Here is a 27,328-nt window from a genome sequence, read left to right as displayed (position 1 = left end):
TCGTAGAAAACACGTAAGCTAACTAGTAACCGCTGTGAATATGTAACTGAGTGATGTGTTCATGTACTGTAACTTTGACTTCTGTAAGAGTCTGAACTGCTGCATTCAGTAAAAGCAGAGACTGAGAGGACAGAGCTGTAAGAGTGAACAGAGTTCACTATGGAAAGCGATTTTCCAGGTAATTAAAAGCATAAAACGTGATAAAATCTGCAAAAAGCCAACACTTGCCCATTATAAATTGATCTTTCTAGCTATTGCAGTGGTGACAGTAATAACCCCCACCACAACCACTGTTTTTTTAGTTTATAGATGCAAAACATCTCCTGACGGCCTGCAATCAGATAAAACAAAAAAAATTGATTAACTAACATAACTCTCTTTAGCACGCAAGAGAAGAAAAATATATATGACATTTGTAAATCAATGTAAGACTTCTTTACACCTTCCAAGACATTCTGAGACTTTTCAAGGCCTGCAGGTTGTACATTTACATTTATTGACAAACCTTCAAATGATTACTTTAAAAAAAAAAAATTTAAAAAAAAAAACACATCCACAAGGTAAACACATGTCAAGCTTGCATCATGTATCACACAACATGCTAAAACCTTCTGGCACGTTGAAACTGACAAAAGAATTATTCTCAATAAAAATGACAGCTTGGATTAAAAGATCAGATATATATAAAAATAAATGACGTGCCAAAGAAATCAAATAAAACTGCAGACGACTGCAACGAGCATTAAATATCAGTTGTATTATCAGAGATACAAAAATAAAACCCCATTTATACAATAAAAAACAACAACAGTAACTTAGACAGCTCAAAGCTTCTAGGAGAGCTTTAAAACAGATGACATTTCAAAGCTTCGGACGAAGTCACAGTAAAGAAATCCAGAACAGAGGAGTTTTTAAAGATGACGAGTCAGCACTCGGTGCTCCGCGTGTTCCCCGAATCAGACGTGTACGTGTTGCTCTTCTTGGAATACTTGAGGGCGCTGAAGGAGACCCTCATCCTCTCCACCGTCCTCTCGCTCCTGCAGAGAAACGTGTTTTTCACGTGATCCCTGAAGTCCTCCGAGATGAAGTAGTAGATGAACGGGTCCAGGCAGCTGTTGAGACTTGCCAGGCACAGCGTGGAGATGTAGAAGCCGTACAGGTTGTTTTCCGCTTCGCCCAACAGGAGGGTGTAGTGCACCAGCAGCATGATGTTGCTCGGGGTGAAGCACACCAGAAACATCACCAGCACGGTGACGATCAAGACCACGGCCTTTCGCCGCTTCTTGGCGATGTCGGGGTCCGCCATGCTGTTGCGGAGAGCCTTGAGCATGAGCACGTAGGAGATGATGCACACGACGGTGGGAGCGATGAATCCCAGAGTCCCCATCGTCAGGAAGTAGCCCGCCGCCATTTTCTTCTGACTAGGCCTGGTGACGTCATGGCAGGTGAGGATGTCAAGGTTCGTCACACGGACCTCTTGGTCGTACAGGTAGAGGGGGACGGTGAGAAGCCAGACCGCCGCCCACACGGCAACGGAGACGCCGACGGCCTTGGCGTTGGCCCTCTGGGGCCGCGAGAGCGGGTGGACCACGGCCCAGTAGCGCTGGACACTTATGCAGGCGATGAAGGCGATGGAGCAGTACATGTTGCCGTAGAAAAACGCCACCAGCACTTTGCACAGCCCGTGGCCGTAGGTCCAGTTGTTGCCGTTGAAGTGGTACGCGATCTTCAGGGGGACCCAGATGACGAAGAGTAGGTCGGCCAGGGCCAGGTTGGCCATGTAGATGGACGACGGGTGCTTCTTCTTGGTCCTGAAGAGGAACACCCAGATGGCGAGGGCGTTGGTGGGAAGCCCCACAACGAACACGATGATGTAGACGATCGGGAGGAAGACGGTTGTGAGGCTGCTGCTCAGGACGTTTCTGGCTACGGAGCTGACCCACACCCCGTCGGTGGTCTCTGTACCGGTGAAGCCTCTGAGGTCTTCTGAGTCAAAATATGAAACGAAAACATGTGAAAAGCAGAAGTGCAACAGGTTGACAGTACATGCAGGAACATACTATAAATGTACCTCCAATACCACACTGTGAAAATACTCCACTACAAGTAAAAGTATAATGCAGTAAAATGTTCCCCGTCAGTGTTTTACTATTATATCTGTTGTTTCTGGATTAATATTCCTGCTGCATTCATGTGTATGTTGCATGTTAACTCCTTTATATCCCGTTGTTTAGTTTAATCTACATCAATGCATCATATTCTATAAGATCATCATATGTTTGTAGCGTCTCTGTCCTGTGAGAACCACACATCTCTAAAAAGAACAAACTGTTTTCAGCTTTGTGAAGATGCATTTTACATCTGATCCAAGAAGCTTTTTAAAGAGTTTATTGAGCTGAAGAAGGAGGAGGATGTTCTCAACACATGAAGGAACACTTCATCCTTCAGTTTATCACAAACATTCAACATCAACACATCTGGAGATACGTGGCTGTACCTAGACAGGGAGGGGATGCACAACCATCATCTGAGAAGAATATAAAGCCATCAGACAAATGTAGTGAAGTATAAAGTACAATATTTACCTCTGAGGTGTACAATGTACAATATATACATCTGTGTTGTAGAAAGTGCAATATTTACCACTAAGATTTAGTATGAAGTTGCATAAAATGGAAATATTAAGGTACAAGTACCCCAAATTTGTACTTAAATACAGTACTTGAGTGAGAGCACTTTGACCTGCTCTCTACTTATAATCAGACCTTTGAGCATCACAATGACCCACTTCACACATAAATAATACTTCATAACTTGCTAAGTGAGATCAAACTACTTCTGACTAATCACTGGTCGACACATCAAACCAACATGAACTTTGTATGTTCGACGTAATTCGACAAATTTCAGCAGCTATAGGATCCTGATAATAAAGTTGTAAGACCTTAAACACACCACAGGTGTAAACAACCTGCGGGAGATTTTCTTTTTACCTTGGTCTGACACGCAGGTCTGCAGGAACCCCAGCAGGAGGAACAGCTGAAACAGTCGCGTCCTCGCGGCCATGACTGTTCACATGTATAGAGCAGCAATGTACGCGGGCGTGGCTGCGCTGCTTTTAATGCCATCCCGGTCTTCACGGAGCGGAGGGGTTTGACACACCTGGGTCACGCGGTCACGCGCAGCCAACCGAGACACGCGTCTCAGGTTTGATATCGGAAGTGTGACGTCGTTCTTCCGTCAGGTGAGTTCACCGATAAACATCTATGATTGGTTATCAGATGACATCGGTTTCATACCAGTAAACAACTTCTGGTGTTTGAGTTGAGCCAATTTTCATTGTATTTATAATTTAAGTGCCCTTTGAAAAAAATAAAAGAATAAAAAATGTATTCCGATCTTTTATTTTAGACAGTAGTGGAGTGTATTTAAATACATTACTGTACTTTTGAGCTACGTGTACATTACTGGAGCATTCCATTTCATGCTACTTTCTACTTCTACTCAATCTCTGAGGGAGCTATAGTACTTCTTACTCTACTAGCTTCATTTGTTTGACATCTGTAGTTACTTTGCAGATTACTAATAAAAATCAACAACTACATTATGATATACACTGTAGTGTTGCTTCTTTTACTTATAAGATCCAAATACTTCAACGTCTGGTTCTAGATTGTTTGAAACACAAGCATCAAACTGATGAGAAGGTCATTTCCTAAAGATATAATTAAAGCCATAGTTTAACCTACTTCTGTTTTCCACCACTTGTGACCTTATGAAGAAAGCAGAACAGAAGCTGCTGTACGTGAAAATATGCACACAGGTGTGTAGTCCATGTTATGTGAATATTATACTGAGTGCAATATTTGAGTTTTGTTACTGGATGACTGAGTCTTTCTTCAATGTTTGTTTGTCTAAGCTGGTTCAAGTCACCCTACAAAAAGCAACCTTTTTGTTTAGTTTTGACTTAATTAAAACCCAAAATGTAGAAAAGAGCTAAAGTTGGAACTCTTTACATTTGCTACAAACTTTCACATTTAATGCAGAAAAGACCACAAATAATTATTTCTCCAAATAAGGAAATATGTCATGTTCATAAGTTAGATGGGCTGTGCATGAAAAATATATAGTCTTCATATTCTTTTTGTTTCTCTGTTCATTGAACATCATTTTGGTTTTGGACAGTTGGTTGGATAGACCAATATATTTAAAGACGGACTCTCAGGAACATGTGATGGGCAGTTTTTCGTGACGATTTATCCGTTAATCAAGAAGATAACTGGCAAATGAATCAAGTGGATGAAGAGAAGTAATCTACAGGACAGCCAGTTGTTTTACATTGAAAGATTCAAAAAGTATTTATTCAGTCAGTAGCTCCTTTACTCTCTCACGTGACTCTCTGCTCAGACCGATATATGAACACAGTGAAACAGGACGTTGAGCTTTGAGTCCCTCATGTTTCCTTTTATTATCGGTATCGTAGCGCTTCCTGCTGGAGGAGAAAACACAGTACAACTACGGCCTTACTGTGTATAATACACTTAAAAGTACTTCACACTTCTAACCAGCAGAGAGCAGCATGAAACAAACATGTTCGTTGGTTATCTTTAAAACACGATCACAATGATATGATATCTATGGAAGCCAATTTCCACCCGCCAGCAAAAAAACAAAAATAGAGGCAGCTCTTCATAGGTTGCCCAATATTTGACAGACATGGATTGTGAGTACATAGAAGACTACTTTAAATGTGGCTTTACAACAGATGAAATACTTCAATTGCTTGCTGTTTCACATGGATTGTACTGAGCAAACGCACCTTTAAAAGGATTCTAAGCAAGACGCAGCTCTGGTGTAGAAAGAATAAAACCGATGTGGCTGAGGTGGCAACCTTCATTGAGCAGCAACTGGAAACATCTGGTCAGTGTCATGGTTACAGATGGATGCACCAAAAGTGTTGGTTACATGGAATTGTGACTGACAGAGAAACAGTTTGAATATTACTGCAGTTATTGGATGGTGAATGTGTTGATTTGAGGTCAAGAAACAGACTGAGAAGGCGTGTTTACCACAGCTGTGGTCCAAACTATGTCTGGCACATTGATGGCTACGACAAGCTTAAGCCATTTGGAATTGCAATCAGTGGATGCATTGATGGCTTTTCCAGAAAGATGATATGGCTTGAAGCTTACAAAACAAACAATGACCCAAAGATCATTGCTGGCTATTTTCTGGATTCTGTGATCAATGCTGGTGGATGCCCTGCCAGACTCAGACTTGATTTGGGGCAAGCCAGACCATTGCCGCCGCCGTCCAGTCCGGGATCGGAGCGACCGTCCGCCGCAGGACTGCCAGACGCAAGCCAGACCATCGCTGGCTAGACTATCTAAAACAGGGGTATTAAATTAACATTCCAAAAGGTCCAGATAGAGAAAATCTCCTCGGGCAAAGGTACGGAACATTACAATAATATCTAACTTGCGCTATTTAGTGCAATATATATATATATGTATATATATATATATATATATATATATATATATATATATATATATATATATATATATATATATATATATATATATATATAGCCTAGTAGTAGTAACAACGTCTCTGTGTAGCCAACAACTGTCAAATCAAATAAAGAAAGTACACATCAATTATATTTTAACAATTACTATTCTCAGTTTTCAAATTGAAGAGGATGGATTATAAATAATACATAAAAATACATAAATAAATGTTCTTCTCATTTCAAGTAAAATAAGGGCTGGATTAAAGAATAACTGACATAACAGAAAGCTTTTGAAAAATGTGCATCTTAATAGCAGACCATCTCAAGGTGCCACTCAGAGAGAACCAGGACATTCTGATGTAGCATTTCAAAATTAAAGCCCTTCCAAATCGCATGCATGAGCTAACTTCAAATCACATTCATGAGACAATTTGTCTAATTTCAGATTATATTTTAGAGGAAATGGTGCATAGTTACAAAATCATTTCACCTCAGGTTAAAATGAAGTAATTCATTTTAGAAAAATGTATTTCACTGAATTGCCCTGCAGCTTTAAATTCAGTTAATTCAGGTGTGAAGTGATGTCAATCAAAAAAGCCACATTATTATATTTTTTTCATCTTCTAACAAGAAAAATGTGTGAGCATGGACTTTATGTGTGGTTATTAAACTACTTGTTTCAGCTCTATTATCTCTGTTAACATCATAGTTGGTCAGTGAATTAACCTGTTAGGATTCTGATCATATTGGGCTCTTAGGTTGTTTATTATCTGTGACTTCATTTCAGATGTGAGTGGATACGTTTGCTCAAAAGAGTTGTGCTTTGTCTCGTAGTGACGCTTCACATTACTTTCAATAATCGCCACGGTCTCTGAACATATGAGACACACTGGTTTTAAACTGTCCGTGGGAAGAATTAACCTATAAGAGTCTGTTCATTGTTGGTTAAAGACTCAGGTCACTTCTCTCTCTTTGGAGAACGTCATGTGAAATAACTTCTCTGACTCACGTAATAATTCTTCTACTCCTCGTTCTCTTTCCTCGTCTCCCCCGTGTGTCTACATCTCACTCGAGTCAGGAAACTTGTCAGAATACCCATATTTGATTGGCTGCGCTGGATCACGTGATGTGATTTACGCCGCTGAACAAGTGCCGTAAAGGCTGAAAAAGCTGCGCCGGTTAAAATAAAAACGCTCCGTCAAAATGTAATAATTCTCAATTATCTATCGGTTTTAGGTCCTGGGTCCGGATACAACGGCATGTGGGTCCGGATCCGGACCGCGGTCCGCCTATTAGTGACCCCTGATCTAAAAGGTAAGAATAAAACCAACTAAGTACAGTGTCCTTGATGCCAACCCAGGTTTTAAGACGGTTGATTAAAATGTCATGGTCTATTGTGTCAAAGGCTGCACTTGGGTGAAGATGTGTAAAATATGGGGGGGGGTTGCTTCAATTAGAAAACTACAGTCTCCCTGAGACAACCATGTCCCTGTGATGATAAAAAAGTCTAATTTATTAAAAGTAATAAAATCCTGAGCTAAAAACGACTTATTTAGGGATCTGATGAGTAAAAGGCCCAAACTAACAGGCTTACAGTCAGGAGCAGGAGGTGGCAGAGGTTGCATAATTAAATCGTTGTGGTTAGCACCAGAGGGGTTTGGCAGAGAGCAGAGAGCGTGCTGCAGCACGTCTGTGATGGGAAGTGATGGTTACGAATGTGTTTCTCGGGCCTATTCATGAGAGGTGAATGGGGTGCAGTAGTAAAGGATCTGTAGAAGGACCTGTAGAGGGAGCTCTCATGTGCATCAGTGTGCTGAGGTTGTGATGAAGAGGAAAAGGAGGAAGGGGGATCGTTTGCTGGGTGTTTGCGTGACATGTTAGAAGTCATGTGATGATGCTGGGTTATTGACCAAACAACTCATTGAGAAAATTGCCAGCAGCTTACTTGGTAATGAAAGTATTTCGTAAAGTAGTTGCAACCATAAATCAATGAGATGACTGACAGAAAAAATAAGAAGTTTTGTTTGTATTTTTAAGCAAAAATGTTGAAAAAAAGAGAAATATTCTCTAGTTCCATGTACTCTCATTATGTTGTAAACTAAACATCTTTGGGTTTAAAAAAACCCAGTGCCAAATAAGTTCTAGCGACTGCAGTAATGACAGTGTTTGCTTACCACCTTTTAGTTTATAGATGCAAAACAGCCTGCAATCAGATAAAAAAATAAAACATTGATTAACTAACATAACTTCCTTCAGCACTCAAGAGAAACATATATGACATTTGTAAATCAAATTGAAGACTTCTTTACACTTATATTATTTCTAAGACATTCTGAGACTTTTCCAGGCCTGCAGGTTGTACATTTACATGTATTGACAAACTTTTAAATGATTACTTTAAAAAACGCATACACACAGTAAAAAACATGTCAAGCTTGCATCATGTATCACACAACATGCTAAAACCCTTTAGCACAAAAAATAAAATCCCTTTTACAAAATAAAAAAACAGTAACTTAGACAGCTGAAAGCTTCTAGGAGGCCTTTAAAACAGATGACATGTCAGAGTTTCCTCACTGAAACGGACGAAGTCACAGTAAAGAAATCCAGAACGGAGGAGTTTTTAAAGATGACGAGTCAGGACTCGTTGCTCCACGTGTTCCTCGAATCAGACGTGGACGTGTTGCTCTTCTTGGAGTGCTTGAGGAGACTGAGGGAGGCTCTCATCCTCTCCACCGTCCTCTCGCTCCTGCAGAGGAACGTGTACTTCACGTGATCCCTGAAGTCCTTCGAGACGAAGTAGTAGATGAACGGGTCCAGGCAGCTGTTGAGACTTGCCAGGCACAGCGTGGAGATGTAGAAGCTGTACAGGTTGTTTTCCGCCCCAACCAACAGGAGGGTGTAGTGCACCAGCAGCATGATGTTGCTCGGGGTGAAGCACACCAGAAACATCACCAGCACGGTGACGATCAAGACCACGGCCTTTCGCCGTTTCTTGGCGATGACGGGGTCCGCCATGCTGTTGCGGAGAGCCTTGAGCATGAGCACGTAGGTGATGATGCACACGACGGTGGGAGCGATGAATCCCAGAGTCCCCATCGTCAGGAAGTAGCCCGCCGCCATTTTATTGTCACTGAGCTTGGTGACGTCATGGCAGGTGAGGATGCCGAGGTTCGTCACGCAGACCTGTTGGTCGTACAGGTAGAGGGGGGCGGTGAGAAGCCAGACCGCCGCCCACACGGCAACGGAGACGGCGACGGCCTTGGCCCTCTGGGGCTGCGAGAGCGGGTGGATCACGGCCCAGTAGCGCTGGACGCTTATGCAGGCGATGAAGGCGATGGAGCAGTACATGTTGCCGTAGAAAAACGCCACCAGCACTTTGCACAGCCCGTGGCCGTAGGTCCAGTTGTTGCCGTTGAAGTGGTACGCGATCTTCAGGGGGACCCAGATGACGAAGAGCAGGTCGGCCAGGGCCAGGTTGGCCATGTAGATGGACGACGGGTGCTTCTTCTTGGTCCTGATGAGGAACACCCAGATGGCGAGGGTGTTGGAGGGAAGCCCCACAACGAACACGATGATGTAGACGATCGGGAGGAAGACGGTTGTGAGGCTGCTGCTCAGGACTTGTTCGTCTACGGAGCTGATCTTCACCCCGTTGGTGGTCTTTGTACCGCTGATGCTTGCTTGTTCATAATATGAAACAAAAACATGTGAAAAGCGGAAGTGCAACAGGTTGACAGTACATGCAGTAACATACTATAAATGTACCTCCAATACCACACTGTGAAAATACTCCACTACAAGTAAAAGTATAATTCAGTAAAATGTTCCCCGTCAGTGTTTTACTATTATATCTGTTGTTTCTGGATTAATATTCCTGCTGCATTCATGTGTATGTTGCATGGTAACTCCTTTATATCCTGTTATTAGTTTAATGTACATCAATGCATCATATTCTATAAGATCATCATATGTTTGTAGCGTCTCTGTCCTGTGAGAACCACGCATCTCTAAAAAGAACAAACTGTTTTCAGCTTTGTGAAGATGCATTTTACATCTGATCCAAGAGACTTTTTAAAGAGTTTATTTATCTGAAGAAGGAGGAGGATGTTCTCAACACATAAAGGAAACACTTCATCCTTCAGTTTATCACAAACATTCAACATCAACACATAAAGGAAACACTTCATCCTTCAGTTTATCACAAACATTCAACATCAACACATCTGGAGATATGTGGTTTTACCTCCAGTGGCAGGGGATGGACGACGACAGACATCTAAGAAGAAAATAAAGAGGTCAGTAAAAAGTACAATATTTACCACTGATATTCAGTGGAGAAGTATGAAGTTGCATAAAATGGAAATACTCAGGTACAAGTACCCCAAATGTGTACTTAAATACAGTACTTGAGAGTGAGCACTCCCACTGCTCTCTACTTATAATTAGACCTTTGAACAGTGGCGGCTGGTGGAAAACTTTCTAGGTAGGGCTGTGCCACATCTAATCAATTTCAGCAAACAACCCCAGAATGATTTAATGCAAAAAAATTAAGGTATCAAACGCGCATTACTACTTTGAAGTTAAATATTTAACATTTATTCCAACACGAAAAAAGGAGTAAATAACACTTTGACAAACACGTCAGGACATCTTATTTTTGTCACCGTCACATGCAATTCAGTATAATATAATAATATATATCATATAATAATATCTCTCTCACACACACACACACACACACACACACACACACACACACACACACACACACACACACACACGTAATATAATGGACTATGTTTATTTATTGAGATGCCCTATGGACCTTGTTATAGGGAGGTAAAGATCAGGAGAAGAAAACAAAGTGTAATTAGGAATATTGGTGTTAAATTAAGCTATGATGAGTTTTCACTGTTAATTTACCATCTCAATTAAATGTTGATACCTCCATGACCAAGTTAAGCAAATGAGACTGAGAACAACTATGTACAAGAAAAGATGTTCACTTTGCCCAATATGGCTAGCTTGACAGAGTTCTCCATGTATATATAAATATATACCATTATTTATTTATTTATTGATTTGTAACTATATATTCATTTCTCAGAGAGGTGCTTCATCTCTGGTGGGGATGAGTCCGCCTACTCATGGGAAACTGACCATCTGGTGACCTGGTGCAGTCTGAACAACCTAGAGCTCAACGCTCTAAAGACAGTGGAGATGGTTGTGGATTTCAGGAAGAACGTAATCCCACCAGCCCCCATCACCCTGTGTGACTCCCCCGTCCACGCTGTGGATTCCATCCGCTTCCTGGGCTCCATCATCACCCAGGACCTCAAGTGGGAGCTTAACATCAGCTCCATCACAAAGAAGGCTCAGCAGAGGATGTACTTCCTGAGGCAGCTGAAGAAGTTCAACCTGCCAAAGACAATGATGGTGCACTTCTACACAGCCATCGTTGAGTCCATCCTCTGCTCCTCCATCACGGTCTGGTACGCTGCAGCCACTGCCAAGGACAAGGGCAGACTGCAGCGTATCATTCGCTCTGCTGAGAGAGTGATCGGCTGCGATCTGCCGTCCCTCCAGGACTTGTTCGCCTCAAGGACCCTGAAGTGAGCAAGAAAGATTGTAGCCGACCCCTCTCACCCTGGACACAAACCGTTTGTGTCCCTACCATCTGGCAGGAGGCTGAGGTCCATCAGGACCAAGACCTCACACCACATGTACAGCTTCTTCCTGTCGTCAGTTGGGCTCATAAACAAAGCCCGGGACTCTGTCATCCCCAGGACAATTTTCTTCCAGACACTCCCCTGCTCATCCCTGTTTCTTTATTTATACACACTCGACACTTTTAACATTTCACTTCATTTCACTTGTTTACAGTCCTGTTATCCGTTTGTTGTGCTCTTTATTTTATTGTACATTTTAATATGGTCTATTTCTTGCACTGTCTTGATTGTTTGTTTGTTTGTTATTGTTTAATGTCATGCACCTTCCGCCATGACAAATTCCTTGTAGGTGAAAACTTTCTTGGCAATAATTGGTTCTGATTCATATCCCTCACTCCCGTAACCGTCCATGCTGGATCTGTGCCCGTTGTTTTAAAAAGCTAAATAATGCATTAGCATGACTGCATCCAGCAAACCTCTCTGGTGTACAGGTACTAGAGAAGCGTCTCATGTGCTGCTTCCCTTTCTAGTCTGCTGTCTGATTGTGAGGTCAGGTTGATCTGGGATCAGCAGTTTCTCCGCCAAAGTTCTCTTGTTAAACGGGTCTTGGAGGAGTAGTGCTCCCGCATGTAGAGACTCGTCCTGACGAGGACGTGCAGCTTAAGGGCAATACAGATTTCGCCCCATGCTGAATGTATTCGAGGACGCTGATTGGCTAAATTGCATGTCATTTTTTCCAGCGTCCCAGAGCTGCTGAGACATGCAGACAGGCGGAGAGGACGTGCAGGAAAAGCAAATATTTTGCACAGATATCATATTTTACACATATTACTGGGTGCATTTCATATTTCAAAAACATATGCTAGCGTCCTCTATTGACCAGCCGCCACTGCCTTTGAGCATCACAAAGACCCACTTCACACACAAATAATACTTCATAACTTGCTAAGTGAGATCAAACTACTTCTGACTAATCACTGGTCGACACATCAAACCAACATGAACTTTGAATGTTCGACATAAGCAGCTCAGAATTCACAGCAGTTTTAGGATCCTGACCTTAAAGTTGTAAGACCTTAAACACACCACAGGTGTAAACAACCTGCGGGAGATTTTCTTTTTACCTTGGTCTGACACGCAGGTCTGCAGGAACCCCAGCAGGAGGAACAGCTGAAACCATCGCATCCTCGCGGCCATGACCGTTGACAGCTGAAGAGCAGCAGTGTCCGCGGGCGTGGCTGCGCTGATTTTAACTGCCATCCCGGTCTTCACGGAGAGGTGGAGTTTGACACACGCAGCCAACCGAGACACGCGTCTCAGGTTTGATGTCGGAAGTGTGACGTCGTTCTTCCCTCAGGTGAGTTCACGCTCACTCTTTTTACTCTAATAGCTTCATTTATTTGGCATCTGTAGTTACTGTGCAGATCTCACGAATAAAAATCAACAAATACATGATGATGTAATATTACAGGTTGAGCAGCATTTATAAAGTAATTAAATGAGCCTCACCCTTAACCACTCAAACATAATCGTGATGGATACATAAATAAATAATTGTATTCAAGTAGGCGTAATATTATACATTCTTCTGAAATGAGCCATTCTCCCATTTACTACTTCTCAATATCATGTTCAATATTACTTTTTCTATTTTAGTGTCTTTTAGGCACTGGTGCTATTACTTCTTATTCACTTTATATATATATATATATATATATACATATATATATATATATATAATCTTTGTTGTAATTTTACTCTTCTATTTTATTTGAGTTGTTTACTTTATTCATTTGTTCTTATTGCTATTCTATTCTATTCTGCACTGGTGTCAGTATTACTTCTATTACACTTAATAATTGTTGTTCTATTGTTCATATAGGTTTATATTTTCATTCTATTGTTTTTTGTTGTTCTTCTGTTTTAATCTTTGATCAGGACAAGAAGTCTTTTGCCATAAATAAAGGTTTATGTTATTCTGAGTATTTTAAGTACATGTTGATGTGATTATTGTTGTACTTTTACTTAATTTAAATTCAGGACTTTACTTGCAACACAGTATTTATACACTGTAATATTGCGTGAAAATATGCACACAGGTGTGTAGTCCATGTTATGTGAATATTATACTATATTGAGTGCAATATTTGAGTTTTATTACTGGATGACTGAGTCTTTCTTCAATGTTTCTGTTTGTCTAAGCTGGTTCAAGTCACAATTTGTTACATATTATTCCATAATAAAGGATTCAAATGTGTATACAAATAATAATACCAAAACCCTTTTGTTTAGTTTTTCTAAATTTTAAAACCCAAAATTTAGAAAAGACCTAAAGTTTGAACTCTTTACATTTGCTACAAACTTTAAAATGTAATGCAGAAAAGACCACAAATCATTATTTCTCCAAATAAGGAAATATTTCATGTTCATAAGTTAGATGGGCTGTGCATGAAAAAAAATATATTTATACTTTTTGTTTCTGTTCATTGAACATCATTTTGGTTTTGGACAGTTGGTCGGACAGAACAAGACATTTAAAGACGGACTTCCGTCTCATCCTCCACAATAAAACCACCAAACACATTCACAGGAACAATGCTTCCTAGAGAGCTCTTAACGTGCTCAACATGATAGCTTACAATAGTTTACCGAGGACAGAGGTCTGCAAATCATAATTAGCTTGACAGCGACGTAATAGGATGTGACGCACATTTTAGTTGACAAACTATTAACACATTTTTTATTTTGGCGGCGTGTCCAGCGGCGTTACCAGCCCTACGGAGCGGACTTCCTGTTTACACCGGCACCCACCCGCATGCCCAGTGTACGCGAATAGTCACGTGATATTCGTTTTCAGACGTTTTAGTTTGCATGGAGATCATTTAGAAAACGATGCTGAAACGCCGTGTGGAAGAGGGTCGTTTTCGTTAGTGTGGATGTAGCCTCAGGGAGCCGCAACAGATGGGCTGAAGAGCCGCATGCGGTTGCTGACACCTGGGCCCCGTTCCTCGTACGTGGTTCAACTAAGTCGATCAAATGTCCTATTAGCCAGCTTAAATTAACCCGCGCTCAAACAATCTCGTTAATTTGAACCAGCCGTCAGTTATCAGGATAATTGCGCGTGCCCGTCCTACTTCAGAAGGGGGAAGCGTCGATCACCGAAACCATGATTTTCTAACAGTAGAATGGCAAATAAAGTCAAAGAAAGAGCCTCTTTTTTTCTCCGCTGACGAGCAGGAGATGATCATGAACTCATATGAAGAATTCAAGACCATAATCATGGCAAAATCTAACACCGCCACTGCTGCGAGGGCTAGACAAGAAGCATGGCGAAATATCGCAGACAAGTTAAATGCGTAAGTGTTGGGAAATGTATAGGCTAATTTAAGTGCCTCATCACCCCAATCAATCAGATTATATTTCTTTAAATGTGCCTGCTGGCAGTAGGCTTAATGGAATGCATCATCCAATGAGTAATAATGATCTCAACTCTTTCAGAATAAGTAGATAAAAACAATCACAAAGATTATCTAATTGATACAAATTAATAGATACTTATGGGGATATATGGACTGTATGCGCTTATGTATCAAGAACTATATGTATATACATGTATGTGTATACTACCATATAGAAGTAGGAATTTGAATATGTGTGTGTGAATCTGTGTATGGGCGGATCAGTATGTATGTATGTATTATTCATAATCAGAAATTCAATCAATTGGAGCAGTGAAAATAAATTGTGTGTGATTCTCTCTATTCTTATCATGAGTCCACCTTAATCATGTTCTATAATCATGATACGCTATGGTGTACTAATAACACTGTCATATAATCATGAGTGCTTTCAACCCAGCCATCAAGAGGACATGGGAGCAAGTACAAACTAAGCACAAAAACATTATTCAGAATGGTGAGTCAATACAATATGTGCCATGGTAATGTAATGAACACATCCATAAGTTTCTTAAGCGCCAAGTAAACTTTACGAACAGCACGGCATGCAGCGGCTTTCCCGATGTTCTCCGCATCGCCGACACTGTACAAAAATGTACCACTCGCAAAAAAGCGCAAGGCTATGCATACAGTCTGTGAGACGGTCGATGCTCGGCTGCGGCGTGTGGTGTTCGCAATGTACGGCTCGAGAAGGTCTTGTAAATAAACAATCGATAGCGCTCGTATAGGAAGTCATCATGATGTGATAACGGATCTTTGCGATCTTGAAGAACTCTCTCCCTATAAAACGCTAATCTAACTAATATCGCTCCTTCATCAATGGGATCTCTGGGGAAGGGAGCTGACCTTTTTTTCTGGGGGAGTGGCAAGCTTATCCAGCTAACTTAAGTTAGCCTGCGCTGGAGCAGGTTCAATTTTATGGATGTGTTGTTATGGTGATTTTGCCAAACTTGCTTCATGGAACCGAAAAGCCTGACTTATGTAATCTTATCCTGAAAATGATCCGGCTAACTCAGTTAGCCAGGTATGAGGAACAGGGCCCTGATCTACCCCTACACCCTTCCTGTATGCAAACTGCAAGGGATCTTGGAAGACTGAGACCTGTTATAGATGCTAAACATCTCCTGACAGCCTGCAATCAGATAAGAAAAATAAAACATTGATTAACTAACATAACTCCCTTCAGTACTCAAGAGAAACATATATGACATTTGTAGATCAAATGTAAGACTTCTTTACACCTTCTAAGACATTCTGAGACTTTTCCAGGCCTGCAGGTTGTACATTTACATTTATTGACAAACTTTTAAATTAGATTACTTTAAAAAACGCATACACACAGTAAAAAACATGTCAAGCTTGCATCATGTATCACACAACATGCTAAAACCTTTTAGCACGTCAAAACGATACAAATGACCAGATATATATATAAAAATAAATGATGTCCCATAGAAATCAAATAAAACTGTAGATGACTGCAACAATCATTCAATATCAGTTGTATTATCAAAAGATACAAAAAATAAAATCCCATTTACAAAATAAAAAAAACAGTAACTTACAACAGCTGAAAGCTTCTAGGAGGCCTTTAAAACAGATGACATGTCACAGTTTCCTCACTGAAACGGACAAAGTCACAGTAAAGAAATCCAGAACAGACGAGTTTTTAAAGATGACGAGTCAGGACTCGTTGCTCCGCGTGTTCCTCGAATCAGACGTGGACGTGTTGCTCTTCTTGGAATACTTGAGGAGACTGAGGGAGACTCTCATGCTCTCCATCGTCCTCTCGCTCCTGCAGAGGAATGTGTTTTTCACGTGATCCCTGAAGTCCTCCGAGACAAAGTAGTAGATGAACGGGTCCAGGCAGCTGTTGAGACTTGCCAGGCACAGCGTGGAGATGTAGAAGCTGTACAGGTTGTTTTCCGCCCCAACCAACAGGAGGGTGTAGTGCACCAGCAGCATGATGTTGCTCGGGGTGAAGCACACCAGAAACATCACCAGCACGGTGACGATCAAGACCACGGCCTTTCGCCGTTTCTTGGCGATGTCGGGGTCCGCCGTGCTGTTGCGGAGAGCCTTGAGCATGAGCACGTAGGTGATGATGCACACGACGGTGGGAGCGATGAACCCCAGAGTCCCCATCGTCAGGAAGTAGCCCGCCGCCATTTTCTTCTGACTGGGCCTGGTGACGTCATGGCAGGTGAGGATGCCGAGGTTCGCCACACGGACCTCTTGGTCGTACAGGTAGAGGGGGACGGTGAGAAGCCAGACCGCCGCCCACACGGCAACGGAGACACCGACGGCTACGGCGTTGGCCCTCTGGGGCCGCGAGAATGGGTGGACCACGGCCCAGTAGCGCTGGACACTTATGCAGGCGATGAAGGCGATGGAGCAGTACATGTTGCTGTAGAAAAACGCCACCAGCACTTTGCACAGCCCGTGGCCGTAGGTCCAGTTGTTGCCGTTGAAGTGGTACGCGATCTTCAGGGGGACCCAGATGACGAAGAGCAGGTCGGCCAGGGCCAGGTTGGCCATGTAGATGGACGACGGGTGCTTCTTCTTGGTCCTGATGAGGAACACCCAGATGGCGAGGGCGTTGGAGGGAAGCCCCACAACGAACACGATGATGTAGACGATCGGGAGGAAGACGGTTGTGAGGCTGCTGCTCAGGACTTGTTTGTCTACGGAGCTGATACACACCCCGTCGGTGGTCTTTGTACCGGTGAAGCCTGCTTTTTGTTCAAAATATGAAACGAAAACATGTGAAAAGCAGAAGTGCAACAGGTTGACAGTACATACAGGAACGTACTATAAATGTACCTCCAATACCACACTGTGAAAATACTCCACTACAAGTAAAAGTATAATTCAGTAAAATGTTCCCCGTCAGTGTTTTACTATTATATCTGTTGTTTCTGGATTAATATTCCTGCTGCATTCATGTGTATGTTGCATGGTAACTCCTTTATATCCTGTTATTAGTTTAATGTACATCAATGCATCATATTCTATAAGATCATCATATGTTTGTAGCATCTCTGTCCTGTGAGAACCACACATCTCTAAAAAGAACAAACTGTTTTCAGCTTTGTGAAGATGCATTTTACATCTGATCCAAGAGACTTTTTAAAGAGTTTATTTATCTGAAGAAGGAGGAGGATGTTCTCAACACATAAAGGAAACACTTCATCCTTCAGTTTATCACAAACATTCATCATCAACACATCTGGAGATATGTGGTTTTACCTTCAGTGGCAACGGGTAAACCACAGTCATCTAAGAAGAAAAAAAAGCTGTCAGTATAAAGTACAATATATACCTCTGTGTTGTGTAAAGTACACTATATATCTCTGATATTTAGTGGAGAAGTATGAAGTTGCATAAAATGGAAATACTCCATTTGGAAATACCAAATACCAAATTTGTACTTAAATACAGTACTTGAGTGAGAGCACTTTGACCTGCTCTCTACTCATAATCAGTCCTTTGAGCATCACAATGACCCACTTCACACATAAATAATACTTCATAACTTGTTAAGTGAGATCAAACTACTTCTGACTAATCACTGGTCGACACATCAAACCAACATGAACTTTGTATGTTCGACGCTTGCAGCTCAGAAATCTCATCAGTTTTAGGATCCTGACCTTAAAGTTGTAAGACCTTAAACACACCACAGGTGTAAACAACCTGCGGGAGATTTTCTTTTTACCTTGGTCTGACACGCAGGTCTGCAGGAACCCCAGCAGGAGGAACAGCTGAAACCATCGCGTCCTCGTGGCCATGACCGTTGACAGCTGAAGAGCAGCAGTGTCCGCGGGCGTGGCTGCGCTGCTTTTAACTGCCTTCCCGGTCTTCACGGAGCGGAGGAGTTTGACACCAATGTCGTGGCAAAAACACTATCATTAGGTTGTGGCTGAAATGAAGAGAAGAGACGCAGTTCTTGGAGTAGCAACCAGCGGGACGTGTTTTAATGTGCACACGGCAACATCCAATAAGTCCAATGTGTTAGTTATTACAGCTTACACTTATAGTCTAAATTCACCCCCCTTAAGTCTCTTTCCACCAATCAGATCAGTGGGTTGAACCACAAACCCAGCTCCTCTGGTTACCAAATATGGTGTCTTACATAATATAAAATATGCTAATCTGTTTTCTTCTCTCTTTGATTCAATCCCAGAACTTATTGGCAGGACATTCTGCCTGTTAGAGCGGAAGGGTTTATTGCATTTAGGATTTTCCTTACGCCCATTATCCTTCCCTCTAAGTATGCTGACTCCCATACGTTCTAGGATATGTCTGTTATTGCTATTCAGTCTCACAATATGGTCTTCCTGGTTAAATTTCACTCATACGATTCATTTTAATAATTTCAGCGACTCACCAAATGAGAATTTGTAGTTATTTGGACTCAACAGGTCCTTCAGGATTGGATCCCAGTGAAGGCAATCAGGACACTGATCGGGCCTCTCTCTCTGCATTTTGTCTGGAGGTACGCAGAGGCAGAAGGGCCAGTTCTGTTGGCTCCTCATCACAACAGAATGCGTTTACAGTCTCAGTGAGGAAGAACCAAGAAAAAAATGAACAAACTTTCTTTATACAGAATGAGCAAAGGTGGGCCGATGGCCAACGTTACAGACATTTCGGTCCCAGACTTTTGGTCTCTGACTGATAAGAACATCAATGATAAACAAACGGCCGGCAACCAAAACAAGCAGTTCACAGGCCTTGGCATGGAACATTCTCATACAACACAGTTAGTTATCAATGTGAACAGAGAGGGAGAATGCTTCTTCTGTTTCTTCTGCACAACAGAGACACGGTGAAGTTCAACAAAGTTCAGAGCAAAATGACTTATGCATGAATACAATATACTGAGGAGAAATATATACTACTACGTAAAAAATCACCATTACAATGCTGACTCCCATACTTTCTAGGACATGTCTGTTATTCAACTGTGTTGAGATATCTGTTACAAAACATGTTTTCAGTTCAATCCTAAGTTATATGATGATTTTCTTCAACACCAACCGAGACACCCCTCTCAGGTTTGATGTCGGAAGTGTGACGTCGTTCTTCCGTCAGGTGAGTTCACCGATAAACATCTATGATTGGTTGTCAGATGACATCGGTTTCATACCAGTAAACAACTTCTGGTGTTTGATTTAAACGACTGTTTTTTAGTTTGCCAATTTTCATTTTATTTCTAATTTATGTGCCCTTTGAAAAAAAGATGTATAATCTTTTAATCTTTTATTTTAGACAGTAGTGGGGGTGGATTTAAATACATTTACTGTACTTTTGAGCTACGTGTACTTTACTTGAGTATTTTCATTTGATGCTACTTTCCACTTCTACTCTACCAAAAAAAATCAACAAATACATTCTGATGTATTACTACAGGTTGTCAAGTAGGTTTGAGATCCCAGAAGAGCTGCCTTGAAGTTAGAAGAATGAAGAACGGACTAAGAAGATCAGGCCAAAGAACACAAAGAACAAAGCATATATGATTAAAATAAAAGTATAATCTAATAGTCAATTTATGCATTTATGTATTGTGTATAAATATGAAGCGATTTAACAGCTACAGCTGTAATCTGATTATAATAATGGGTCGATTGACAGAAAGTACTGGAACGTTTGGAGATCCTACTGGTTGTGTGTGCTTGTAAACGGTTAACTCCGACAGACTCCGACAGAGAGAATTATAATGTGGTTCTGCAAAACTCAGTACTATGACTAAGGTTCATGTGACTGGGACAAGAGAGCTCCGGGGAAGAGGAGATGGCCCGACAGGACTATATATAGAGTTACTTAGCAGAGGACGAGACTCTGCCAGGTCCTAAAACCACAAAGGATTTATCACTCTCTCACCCAGCCTCAGCACAGTAAGAGTTTAAAGATTATAATCACATCGTAATACATTAGAGTAGTATTATAAAGTAGAGTAGTATTATTTGTGTGAGCTGGTGCTATGCCCTTGCTAATTATCCTGCAATAAATATCTAAACTGCATTTAAAGTAAATATCTCTGAGGTTTCATTCACCAAGTAGTAAAGAGTACTCATGGCTGTAAAAAGTTAAACATTCTTCTGAATTGGGCCATTCTATCATTTACTACTTTTCAATATTATTGACAATATCACTCTCAATATCATGTTCAATATTACTTTTTCTATTTTAGTTTCTATTAGGCACTGGTGCTATTACTTCTTATTCACTTTATATATATATATATATATATTTAATCTTTGTTGTAATTTTACTCTTCTATTTTATTTGAGTTGTTTACTTTATTCATTTGCTCTTATTGCTATTCTATTCTATTCTGCACTGGTGTCAGTATTACTTCTTTTACACTTAATAATTGTTGTTATATTGTTCATATAGCTTTATATTTTCATTCTATTGTTTTTTGTTGGTCTTCTGTTTTAATCTTTGATCAGGACAAGAAGTCTTTTGCCATAAATAAAGGTTTATCTTATTCTCAGTATTTTAAGTACATGTTGATGTGAATACTGTTGTACTTTTACTTGATTTTGAATTCAGGACTTTACTTGCTACACAGTATTTATACACTGTAATATTGCGTGAACATATGCACACAGGTGTGTAGTCCATGTTATGTGAATGTATGGTGAACTGTGTGAGGAATTTAAGTTTAAAAGCAATGTTAGTATGTTTAATAGCACCCCTAGTGGTGGATATTTTATGTCAATGTTTACTTATAAGTTTTAAACCAAAGGTATAATTATTATATAATATGTCATAACATGTTTATTTGTAGAAGTGTTAAACCAAGGAGTGTGGTCATTGAATATATGTTGAGTCTGTAAGAGGGGGTTGAGGAATGTGCCGGAGCGGGGGAAGGATACGCGCTCGCTGGCTGAGGTGTCAACAGGTCAAGAGCCAAGGAGGAGCTTATTGGACTTCAGCCAATCATTATTATTATCCATATTGGATAACCCCCATCACCCCGTCCACCACCTACTGCAGGGACAGCGGAGCACTTTCTCTAACAGACTGATCCAGCTCCACTGTCACAAGGACCGATACAGGAGATCATTCCTGCCCTCGGCTATAACACTCTACAATCAATCACCTCTGGCCAAATCTTCCTTCCAGTGACTATAACACCGCTACACTGCTGTTGCCGATCTTCTGCACTACTGTTTAGTTTAGTTTTCCTACTTAGTTAATTTAATACCAATTTATTTTATTGTATATACTGTGCATTTGTTTACTTTATTTTCTTTAAATGTAATAGGTTCTGCACTGTTATTTTATTGTAAACTATTGTATATATTGTGCATTTTCCGTACTTAATATTTGTATTTTACTGTGTAACTTTGTTTGCTGCTGCTACAAACAAATTTCCCCCTGGGGATGAATAAAGTATACATCTATCTATGTGATTATATTAAGTGCAATATGAGTCGTTCAATGTTTCCGTTTGTCTAAGCTGGTTCAAGTCACCCTTTGTTACATAAAGGATTCAAATGTGTGTAAAAATAATAATACCAAAACCTTTTTGTTTAGTTTTGACTTAATTCAAACCCAAAATGTAGAAAAGAGCTGAAGTTGGAACTCTTTACATTTGCTACAAACTTTCACATTTAATGCAGAAAAGACCACAAATCATTATTTCTCCAAATAAGGAAATATTTCACATTCATAAGTTAGATGGGCTGTGCATGAAAAAAAAAATATTCTTCATATTCTTTTTGTTTCTCTGTTCATTGAACATCATTTTGGTTTTGGACAGTTGGTTGGACAGAACAAGACATTTAAAGACGGACTCTCAGGAACATGTGATGGGCAGTTTTTCACTTTTAATCAAGAAGATAACTGGCAAATGAATCAAGTGGATGAAGAGAAGTAATCTACAGGACAGCCAGTTGTTTTACATTGAAAGATTCAAAAAGTATTTATTCAGTCAGTAGCTCCTTTACTCTCTCACGTGACTCTCTGCTCAGACCGATATATGAACACAGTGAAACAGGATGTTGAGCTCTGAGTCCCTCAGGTTTCCTGTTATTATCGGTATCGTAGCGCTTCCTGCTGGAGGAGAAAACACAGTACAACTACGGCCTTACTGTGTATAATACACTTAAAAGTACTTCACACTTCTAACCAGCAGAGAGCAGCATGAAACATCTTTAAAACACGATCACAATGATATGATAAGAGATTTATTCAGAGACCAAATATGGAGAAAAAAATGGTGAATACTTTCTTTAAAAATTACAAAGTAAGAAATTATTGGCAGCTTTTCAAATGTGAAACATAATAGCAAAAAAAAAATAAAAACACGAAAAAATAGCAAGTAGTTCCTTCCATTAAATGTAATACTTACATATTAACTTGCAGCTTATAAGCTCTAATACTTCTACAGTGCAAACATAAAAAGCATTTCAGCTCAGGATCTAAGCTTCCTCAAGAAGAAGAGTCTTGACTGAGCCTTTTTAAATACAGCCTCAGTGTTCTTTTTCCAGTTTAATTTACTGTCCAGATAGACCCCAATATATTATTATCACTGGGGAGACCTCCTCCTTTTTCCTTCTGAAATCAATAACAAGCTCTTTGGTCTTTTTAAAGATGACGAGTCAGGACTCGGTGCTCCGCGTGTTCCTCGAATCAGACGTGGACGTGTTGCTCTTGAGGAGACTGAGGGAGACTCTCATGCTCTCCACCGTCCTCTCGCTCCTGCAGAGGAATGTGTTTTTCACGTGATCCCTGAAGTCCTCCGAGATGAAGTAGTAGATGAACGGGTCCAGGCAGCTGTTGAGACTTGCCAGGCACAGCGTGGAGATGTAGAAGCCGTACAGGTTGTTTTCCGCCCCAACCAACAGGAGGGTGTAGTGCACCAGCAGCATGATGTTGCTCGGGGTGAAGCACACCAGAAACATCACCAGCACGGTGACGATCAAGACCACGGCCTTTCGCCGTTTCTTGGCGATGTCGGGGTCCGCCATGCTGTTGCGGAGAGCCTTGAGCATGAGCACGTAGGAGATGATGCACACGACGGTGGGAGCGATGAACCCCAGAGTCCCCATCGTCAGGAAGTAGCCCGCCGCCATTTTCTTCTGACTGGGCCTGGTGACGTCATGGCAGGTGAGGATGCCGAGGTTCGCCACACGGACCTCTTGGTCGTACAGGTAGAGGGGGACGGTGAGAAGCCAGACCGCCGCCCACACGGCAACGGAGACACCGACGGCCATGGCGTTGGCCCTCTGGGGCCGCGAGAGCGGGTGGACCACGGCCCAGTAGCGCTGGACACTTATGCAGGCGATGAAGGCGATGGAGCAGTACATGTTGCCGTAGAAAAACGCCACCAGCACTTTGCACAGCCCGTGGCCGTAGCTCCAGTTGTTGCAATTGAAGTGGTATGCGATCTTCAGGGGGACCCAGATGATGAAGAGCAGGTCGGCCAGGGCCAGGTTGGCCATGTAGATGGACGACGGGTGCTTCTTCTTGGTCCTGATGAGGAACACCCAGATGGCGAGGGTGTTGGAGGGAAGCCCCACAACGAACACGATGATGTAGACGATCGGGAGGAAGACGGTTGTGAGGCTGCTGCTCAGGACTTGTTTGTCTACGGAGCTGATCCACACCCCGTCGGTGGTCTCTGTACCGGTGATGCCTGCTTTTTGTTCAAAATATGAAACGAAAACATGTGAAAAGCAGAAGTGCAACAGGTTGACAGTACATGCAGTAACATACTATAAATGTACCTCCAATACCACACTGTGAAAATACTCCACTACAAGTAAAAGTATAATTCAGTAAAATGTTCCCTGTCAGTATTTTACTATTATATCTGTTATTTTCTGGATTAATATTCCTGCTGCATTCATGTGTATGTTGCATGTTAACTCCTTCATATCCTGTTATTAGTTTAATGTACATCAATGCATCATATTCTATAAGATCATCATATGTTTGTAGCGTCTCTGTCCTGTGAGAACCATGCATCTCTAAAAAGAACAAACTGTTTTCAGCTTTGTGAAGATGCATTTTACATCTGATCCAAGAGTTTATTTATCTGAAGAAGTAGGAGGATGTTCTCAACACATAAAGGAAACACTTTATCCTTCAGTTTATCACAAACATTCATCATCAACACATCTGGAGATATGTGGTTTTACCTCCAGTGGCAACGGGTAAACCACAGTCATCTAAGAAGAAAAAAAAAGCTGTCAGTATAAAGTACAATATATACCTCTGTGTTGTGTAAAGTACACTATATATCTCTGATATTTAGTGGAGAAGTTTGAAGTTGCATAAAATGGAAATATTCCATTTGGAAATACCAAATACCAAATTTGTACTTAAATACAGTACTTGAGTGAGAGCACTTTGACCTGCTCTCTACTCATAATCTGTCCTTTGAGCATCACAATGACCCACTTCACACATAAATAATACTTCATAACTTGTTAAGTGAGATCAAACTACTTCTGACTAATCACTGTTCGACACATCAAACCAACATGAACTTGGAATGTTCGACATAAGCTGCTCAGAAATCTCATCAGTTTTAGGATCCTGACCTTAAAGTTGTAAGACCTTAAACACACCACAGGTGTAAACAACCTGCGGAAGATTTTCTTTTTACCTTGGTCTGACACGCAGGTCTGCAGGAACCCCAGCAGGAGGAACAGCTGAAACCATCGCGTCCTCGTGGCCATGACCGTTGACAGCTGAAGAGCAGCAGTGTCCGCGAGCGTGGCTGCGCTGCTTTTAACTGCCTTCCCGGTCTTCACGGAGCGGAGGAGTTTGACACCAATGTCGTGGCAAAAACACTATCATTAGGTTGTGGCTGAAATGAAGAGAAGAGACGCAGTTCTTGAAGTAGCAACCAGCGGGACGTGTTTTAATGTGCACACGGCAACATCCAACAAGTCCAATGTGTTAGTTATTACAGCTTACACTTATAGTCTAAATTCACCCCCCTTAAGTCTCTTTCCACCAATCAGATCAGTGGGTTGAACCACAAACCCAGCTCCTCTGGTTACCAAATATGATGTCTTACATAATATAAAATGTGCTAATTTGTTTTCTTCTCTCTTTGATTCAATCCCAGACTTTATTGGCAGGACATTCTGCCTTGTAGAGCGGAAGGGTTTATTGCATTTGGGAGTTTCCTGATGCCCATTATCCTTCCCTCTAGGGATGCTGACTCCCATACGTTCTAGGATATGTCTGTCCATTGCCCGTCCTACTTCAGAAGGGGGAAGCGTCGATCACCGAAACCATGATTTTCTAACAGTAGAATGGCAAATAAAGTCAAAGAAAGAGCCTCTTTTTTTCTCCGCTGACGAGCAGGAGATGATCATGAACTCATATGAAGAATTCAAGACCATAATCATGGCAAAATCTAACACCGCCACTGCTGCGAGGGCTAGACAAGAAGCATGGCGAAATATCGCAGACAAGTTAAATGCGTAAGTGTTGGGAAATGTATAGGCTAATTTAAGTGCCTCATCACCCCAATCAATCAGATTATATTTCTTTAAATGTGCCTGCTGGCAGTAGGCTTAATGGAATGCATCATCCAATGAGTAATAATGATTTCAACTCTTTCAGAATAAGTAGATAAAAACAATCACAAAGATTATCTAATTGATACAAATTAATAGATATTTATGGGGATATATGTACTGTATGCGCTTATGTATCAAGAACTATATGTATATACATGTATGTGTATACTACCATATAGAAGTAGGAATTTGAATATGTGTGTGTGAATCTGTGTATGGGCGGATCAGTATGTATGTATGTATTATTCATAATCAGAAATTCAATCAATTGGAGCAGTGAAAATAAATTGTGTGTGATTCTCTCTATTCTTATCATGAGTCCACCTTAATCATGTTCTATAATCATGATACGCTATGGTGTACTAATAACACTGTCATATAATCATGAGTGCTTTCAACCCAGCCATCAAGAGGACATGGGAGCAAGTACAAACTAAGCACAAAAACATTATTCAGAATGGTGAGTCAATACAATATGTGCCATGGTAATGTAATGAACACATCCACAAGTTTGTTAAGCGCCAAGTAAACTTTACGAACAGCACGGCATGCAGCGGCTTTCCCGATGTTCTCCGCATCGCCGACACTGTACTAAAATGTACCACTCGCAAAAAAGCGCAAGGCTATGCATACAGTCTGTGAGACGGTCGATGCTCGGCTGCGGCGTGTGGTGTTCGCAATGTACGGCTCGAGAAGGTCTTGTAAATAAACAATCGATAGCGCTCGTATAGGAAGTCATCATGATGTGATAATGGATCTTTGCGATCTCGAAGAACTCTCTCCCTATAAAACGCTAATCTAACTAATATCGCTCCTTCATCAATGGGATCTCTGGGGAAGGGAGCTGACCTTTTTTTCTGGGGGAGTGGCAAGCTTATCCAGCTAACTTAAGTTAGCCTGCGCTGGAGCAGGTTCAATTTTATGGATGTGTTGCTATGGTGATTTTGCCAAACTTGCTTCGTGGAACCGAAAAGCCTGACTTATGTAATCTTATCCTGAAAATGATCCGGCTAACTCAGTTAGCCAGGTATGAGGAACGGGGCCCTGATCTACCCCTACACCCTTCCTGTATGCAAACTGCAAGGGATCTTGGAAGACTGAGACCTGTTATAGATGCTAAACATCTCC

At 41.3% G+C, this 27,328-nt stretch overlaps 4 protein-coding genes across 7 annotated transcripts; all 4 read right to left on the bottom strand.

The window, feature by feature from the left end:
• Positions 1–355: 355 nt before the first annotated feature.
• Positions 356–3,070, bottom strand: LOC137868688 (proteinase-activated receptor 2-like). Of its 2 annotated transcripts, none has more exons than XM_068705580.1 (2): positions 2,994–3,070; positions 356–1,986 (listed from the first exon to the last, which is right to left on the bottom strand). In XM_068705580.1, the coding sequence occupies exons 1-2, from the start codon at positions 3,064–3,066 to the stop codon at positions 926–928; spliced, it is 1,134 nt and encodes a 377-aa protein (XP_068561681.1). In that variant the 5' UTR covers positions 3,067–3,070; the 3' UTR covers positions 356–925. The 2 variants fall into 2 exon arrangements, with proteins under 2 accessions (XP_068561681.1, XP_068561682.1); XM_068705581.1 differs by having other exon boundaries at positions 356–1,983; positions 2,994–3,069.
• Positions 3,071–7,465: 4,395 nt separating this feature from the next.
• On the bottom strand, positions 7,466–12,389 carry LOC137868687 (proteinase-activated receptor 2-like). Its single transcript, XM_068705579.1, has 3 exons — positions 12,312–12,389; positions 9,762–9,794; positions 7,466–9,198 (listed from the first exon to the last, which is right to left on the bottom strand). Exons 1-3 carry the CDS (start codon positions 12,382–12,384, stop codon positions 8,153–8,155), a joined length of 1,152 nt encoding a protein of 383 aa, XP_068561680.1. The 5' UTR covers positions 12,385–12,389; the 3' UTR covers positions 7,466–8,152.
• A 3,394-nt stretch (positions 12,390–15,783) lies between these two features.
• On the bottom strand, positions 15,784–18,634 carry LOC137869242 (proteinase-activated receptor 2-like). 2 transcript variants are annotated; one of them, XM_068706503.1, is made up of 3 exons: positions 18,364–18,634; positions 17,895–17,924; positions 15,784–17,380 (listed from the first exon to the last, which is right to left on the bottom strand). In XM_068706503.1, the coding sequence occupies exons 1-3, from the start codon at positions 18,434–18,436 to the stop codon at positions 16,329–16,331; spliced, it is 1,155 nt and encodes a 384-aa protein (XP_068562604.1). In that variant the 5' UTR covers positions 18,437–18,634; the 3' UTR covers positions 15,784–16,328. The 2 variants fall into 2 exon arrangements, with proteins under 2 accessions (XP_068562604.1, XP_068562605.1); XM_068706504.1 differs by having other exon boundaries at positions 15,784–17,377.
• Positions 18,635–22,466: 3,832 nt separating this feature from the next.
• Positions 22,467–25,557, bottom strand: LOC137869241 (proteinase-activated receptor 2-like). Of its 2 annotated transcripts, none has more exons than XM_068706501.1 (3): positions 25,273–25,557; positions 24,803–24,832; positions 22,467–24,300 (listed from the first exon to the last, which is right to left on the bottom strand). In XM_068706501.1, the coding sequence occupies exons 1-3, from the start codon at positions 25,343–25,345 to the stop codon at positions 23,261–23,263; spliced, it is 1,143 nt and encodes a 380-aa protein (XP_068562602.1). In that variant the 5' UTR covers positions 25,346–25,557; the 3' UTR covers positions 22,467–23,260. The 2 variants fall into 2 exon arrangements, with proteins under 2 accessions (XP_068562602.1, XP_068562603.1); XM_068706502.1 differs by having other exon boundaries at positions 22,467–24,297.
• Between the last annotated feature and the right edge of the window lie 1,771 nt (positions 25,558–27,328).

The sequence above is a fragment of the Cebidichthys violaceus genome, unplaced genomic scaffold (assembly GCF_023349555.1).
Source record: "Cebidichthys violaceus isolate CVI_PGR_0920_01 unplaced genomic scaffold, fCebVio1.0.p SCAF_12, whole genome shotgun sequence".
NCBI classification, from domain to species: domain Eukaryota; kingdom Metazoa; phylum Chordata; class Actinopteri; order Perciformes; family Stichaeidae; genus Cebidichthys; species Cebidichthys violaceus.
The sequence above is the reverse complement of the archived record's forward strand: the minus strand, read 5'-3'. Positions and strand labels throughout refer to the sequence as shown.

Bases quoted from the DNA above. Each gene is read 5' to 3' on its own strand.
- LOC137868688 (XM_068705580.1), bottom strand. From the start codon at position 3,066: ATGGCCGCGAGGACGCGACTGTTTCAGCTGTTCCTCCTGCTGGGGTTC. The intron at 1,987-2,993 runs GTAAAAAGAAAA...ATTTTGACTCAG, and splicing joins GACCTGCGTGTCAGACCAAG to AAGACCTCAGAGGCTTCACC.
- LOC137868687 (XM_068705579.1), bottom strand. From the start codon at position 12,384: ATGGCCGCGAGGATGCGATGGTTTCAGCTGTTCCTCCTGCTGGGGTTC. The intron at 9,795-12,311 runs GTAAAAAGAAAA...TTTTCTTCTTAG, and splicing joins GACCTGCGTGTCAGACCAAG to ATGTCTGTCGTCGTCCATCC. The intron at 9,199-9,761 runs GTAAAACCACAT...ATTATGAACAAG, and splicing joins TCCATCCCCTGCCACTGGAG to CAAGCATCAGCGGTACAAAG.
- LOC137869242 (XM_068706503.1), bottom strand. From the start codon at position 18,436: ATGGCCACGAGGACGCGATGGTTTCAGCTGTTCCTCCTGCTGGGGTTC. The intron at 17,925-18,363 runs GTAAAAAGAAAA...TTTTCTTCTTAG, and splicing joins GACCTGCGTGTCAGACCAAG to ATGACTGTGGTTTACCCGTT. The intron at 17,381-17,894 runs GTAAAACCACAT...TTGAACAAAAAG, and splicing joins TTTACCCGTTGCCACTGAAG to CAGGCTTCACCGGTACAAAG.
- LOC137869241 (XM_068706501.1), bottom strand. From the start codon at position 25,345: ATGGCCACGAGGACGCGATGGTTTCAGCTGTTCCTCCTGCTGGGGTTC. The intron at 24,833-25,272 runs GTAAAAAGAAAA...TTTTCTTCTTAG, and splicing joins GACCTGCGTGTCAGACCAAG to ATGACTGTGGTTTACCCGTT. The intron at 24,301-24,802 runs GTAAAACCACAT...TTGAACAAAAAG, and splicing joins TTTACCCGTTGCCACTGGAG to CAGGCATCACCGGTACAGAG.